The following is a 3,797-nucleotide window of genomic DNA, read 5'->3' on the forward strand; positions in this document are numbered from 1 at the left end:
CCCTCTCTCTCAAATAAAATGGTGTAAACAGAACTAAAAGATGAAGATCACTCACCATTCACAATTGTCCATCACAGGCAAATGCTCAAAGCACATTAAAATACTAAATGTCAGGATATCTCTAGTTTTCATTTAACCTTGCTGTCTGAATTCTAGTGAATAATCCCTTGAATTATTTTAATAGCTTCCACATTGATAGGATTTTCCATTGGAAGGTTTGATCTCTATGTAGACATCAACATACTGTTGCATGCATCACCAAGGTGCACATTTTAATGAATATTCACTAATAATGTGCATTTCTGTATGGGTAGGGAGCTAATTATGTTTCAATATTTTATGCTTAATATTTATAGACAGACGTGTGAGCAGGTGGACAATTAGTCATGGCATGTGTACTGATATACCTGATTTATTGTAAAACATGTGTATCTACATGTTCTGCTCTGCAGTTTATACTGTTGATTTATTTGTTTTAGGTATGGTTTTATGTAAACTTATTTTATTCACTAACATGTAAATTGTTGTTATTCAGTGGTAAGATTTGTATTTCCTATATCAAAACGAAGATATTTTTCCTTTTTTGTAGAATATTGATAAGTAATGTTTTTAAGCCCCTTCCATTGTTTGAGGCGGCATCCCATTTGGTTTTAACATGTTGTAATACAGGCTGTACAAGCCATGGTCCAACAAGCAATGCAGTATATCGACCAGACACCAGATCTTGATACTAAAACAGAGCTCATAAAGACACTTAATAGCGTATCTGCAGGAAAGGTGATTATTCATACATGATTCCATGCACAATATGTTTTGGTCTTCTCATATTTTGAAGATTTATTCTCTACTAATATCTTGAATCGGTGCACCTTGTGGCAGATATATGTTGAGATAGAGAGAGCTCGCTTGATTAAGAAACTTGCAAAGATTAAAGAAGATCAGGGACTAATAGCTGAGGCCGCTGATTTGATGCAAGAAATTGCGGTCAGTGGATGATAATCTTGTTTATTGGCTTCTCATTTCCGTTAAGTGCATTTAAGCGAATGTTTGGCTAGTGTTTATGAACCCTTTATCAAGGGTCAAACCACTTTTTATTCATGCATTTCATGAGACCTACAACTACAAGTACTATCCACTTATTCACCACTGGTTTCTATTAATCCATAATTTAAATTGTTTATAAACACTTACCGAACAAGCTATTAGCTGCTTGTCAAGTTTATTCTTCCTCTCCAGTTGCTCCCTAACAGTGTGGACTACAGGTGGAGACGTTTGGTGCAATGGCAAAAACTGAGAAAACAGCATTCATTCTTGAACAAGTATGTAGCCTTCTCTTTTTACCTTCATCTGATATAGAAACTGTGGTTGGATACTTACACATGATTTGATACCTTGATTTTCAAATCTTGTAGGTTCGTCTGTGTTTAGATCGCCAAGATTATGTGCGTGCACAAATACTTTCAAGAAAGATCAGTCCCAGAGTTTTTGAAGCTGAGACTTCTAAAGAGAAGAAAAAACCTAAAGAAGGTGAAAGTGTAGTTGAAGAGCCTCCCGCCGATATTCCATCGCTGTTGGAGTTGAAGAAGATTTACTACCAATTAATGATCCGGTATGCATGACATTAGTTTATACTTCCTCCAAATAATCTTTAGTACTTGCGGATCATTAGTGAAGGTCTCTCTTAATTGGAATACAAGCACATGTCCATGTGTACATGTCATGCATGCAGAAATCTTAGCAAATAACAGTGTGCAGACACAGTCAAATAGAGAGGACAGGTCAATGACAATAAAGTCTTATTAATCTTAGTGTGATATTAGATTTGATGCATGTTTTGCGAAAAACTTCAATATCATTTGAATTACCATGTCATCATTAGTTGAATTTGAGGGGGGATCTTTGTCGTTCAAGTTGGATCTTGTTTATATCTTGAAACTTCACACGTTTTGCTAATGACGGCAGTGGCGTGTCACATTATCCTGTTCAGTTCATTTTCAATATGTTTAACAATCATTTATATTGTAGGCCATTGTAATCAATAATGATATCAAATGACAAACAATTGAATCATGTTTGCCATAGAGCTGTGGAATTTAAAATTATAAGTTCAATGAGCATTGTTAATTTCGGCAACTGTGGTTGTTAATGATATCAAGCAAGGTTCTTTCCATGCTAAATAACATTAGATGCAAAGTTATATCTAATTTTGCTAACTTGGCATTTAGAACTTGCCCAAAGAAAAATTCATTTGTGTGTGTGTGTGTGAAGCTATACGAGTCACCCTTACATGGCCTATGCGTCCTGCTTGATGACACGAATTGGTTATAGCCTCTCTATGTTGTGATCCTGGATGGAAACACTAGAATATACAATCCCTCATTTATTTGTTTATGTAAATATGTCTCTGCTTGTGCTGATCAATATTCTGATGTTATTCAGTAATGACTTCCACATGCCTTGAATACTTGTTGATTGATCACCATTTGGTGTAGGTACCACTCACATAGTAATGATTACCTTGAAATATGCCGATGTTACAAGGCAATATATGAGATTCCTTCAGTGAAAGAAGACCCATCGCAATGGATACCGGTGAAGTATCTCTTATTTGTATTTATTTGTTCTAATCATTCTCCAGTAGTACATAAAATACATTCTGTGCATTTTCACCTCACTTAATCTGTATGCCATCTTCATTCCTGTGGACTTTTGCATTAATTATATATGTTGCAGGTGTTGAGGAAAATATGCTGGTATTTGGTCTTATCACCACATGATCCTATGCAGTCTAGTCTTATTAACTCAACCCTCGAGGACAAGAATCTTTCAGAAATTCCTCAGTTTAGGCAAGCACTTTGAAGTTTTTAGAACTTTCTCCATTTGATTCTTTTTNTGTTCTTTTGCTCTGTCATTAGATTACTGCTCAAACAATTAGTTACCATGGAGGTCATTCAGTGGACATCTCTATGGAACACTTTCAAAGTTGAGTTTGAGAATGAGAACAACATGCTGGGTGGTTCCTTGGGTGAAAAAGCAGCTGAAGACCTCAGACTGAGAGTAATAGAACATGTAATAAGCCACATTTTATTTATGCTGTTTAATTTGATCTTTTGCTTTAATAATACTGTTGCCATTTTCATATAGCAGTTTGAGTGTATCTACTTCTTTTGGATATGTAACATTTGTCTATAAGAAGTGTATTTCCTTGCAGAACATCCTTGTTGTCTCAAAATACTACTCACGTATATCCTTGAAGAGGCTTGCAGATCTACTATGCCTTGGTATCCAGGTCTGGCTGCTTGTTTAACAAATATCATTTGTAACGATTTCCTAATAGAGCCATCGATTAAATTTTGCTTTAAGTGGTATGCGATCCGTTAGTGATTTTTCTTCCTGAACATACCTCGGATTAACTTTGAGGTTATCAGAATTTTATTCATTTGTCAATTGTTATCTTGTATTGCTTTTTTCAAGATTCGACCTTCTTGCCCTATAATTAAATGGAATAAAAATTTCGAAATTTCTGGAATTAGAATGGGGACATGAAGTTATGAGCTAGTATAACTTGCATATTGATGTATCTTTTAAGATTAGTCATTTTTCAGAAGCATGCCCAGCGCTGAATATATCAGAAAATATCAGTTTAGCCACATTGATAATTCACCTTAAATGTGATAATTTCTTTCTGCTTAACTTCTCTGGAAATATAGTATATCCCCATTTATCATCTTGTGAGCTGCTGCTTGTTTATGATGATAGTTTTAATACCCTTTTAAATCTGTCCCGGATGATGTGCT

The 3,797-nt window shown here is 35.1% G+C and overlaps 1 protein-coding gene across 2 annotated transcripts; it reads left to right on the forward strand.

The window, feature by feature from the left end:
* The first annotated feature begins 498 nt into the window (after positions 1-498).
* LOC111373013 (26S proteasome non-ATPase regulatory subunit 12 homolog A-like) lies at positions 499-3,322 on the forward strand. 2 transcript variants are annotated; one of them, XM_022995463.1, is made up of 8 exons: positions 499-777; positions 880-984; positions 1,263-1,319; positions 1,413-1,609; positions 2,493-2,592; positions 2,734-2,846; positions 2,916-3,069; positions 3,197-3,322. In XM_022995463.1, the coding sequence occupies exons 1-8, from the start codon at positions 682-684 to the stop codon at positions 3,305-3,307; spliced, it is 933 nt and encodes a 310-aa protein (XP_022851231.1). In that variant the 5' UTR covers positions 499-681; the 3' UTR covers positions 3,308-3,322. The 2 variants fall into 2 exon arrangements, with proteins under 2 accessions (XP_022851231.1, XP_022851232.1); XM_022995464.1 differs by having other exon boundaries at positions 580-777; positions 3,212-3,322.
* Positions 3,323-3,797: the final 475 nt, after the last annotated feature.

The sequence above is a fragment of the Olea europaea genome, unplaced genomic scaffold (genome assembly GCF_002742605.1).
Source record: "Olea europaea var. sylvestris unplaced genomic scaffold, O_europaea_v1 scaffold1061, whole genome shotgun sequence".
Lineage (NCBI taxonomy): Eukaryota > Viridiplantae > Streptophyta > Magnoliopsida > Lamiales > Oleaceae > Olea > Olea europaea.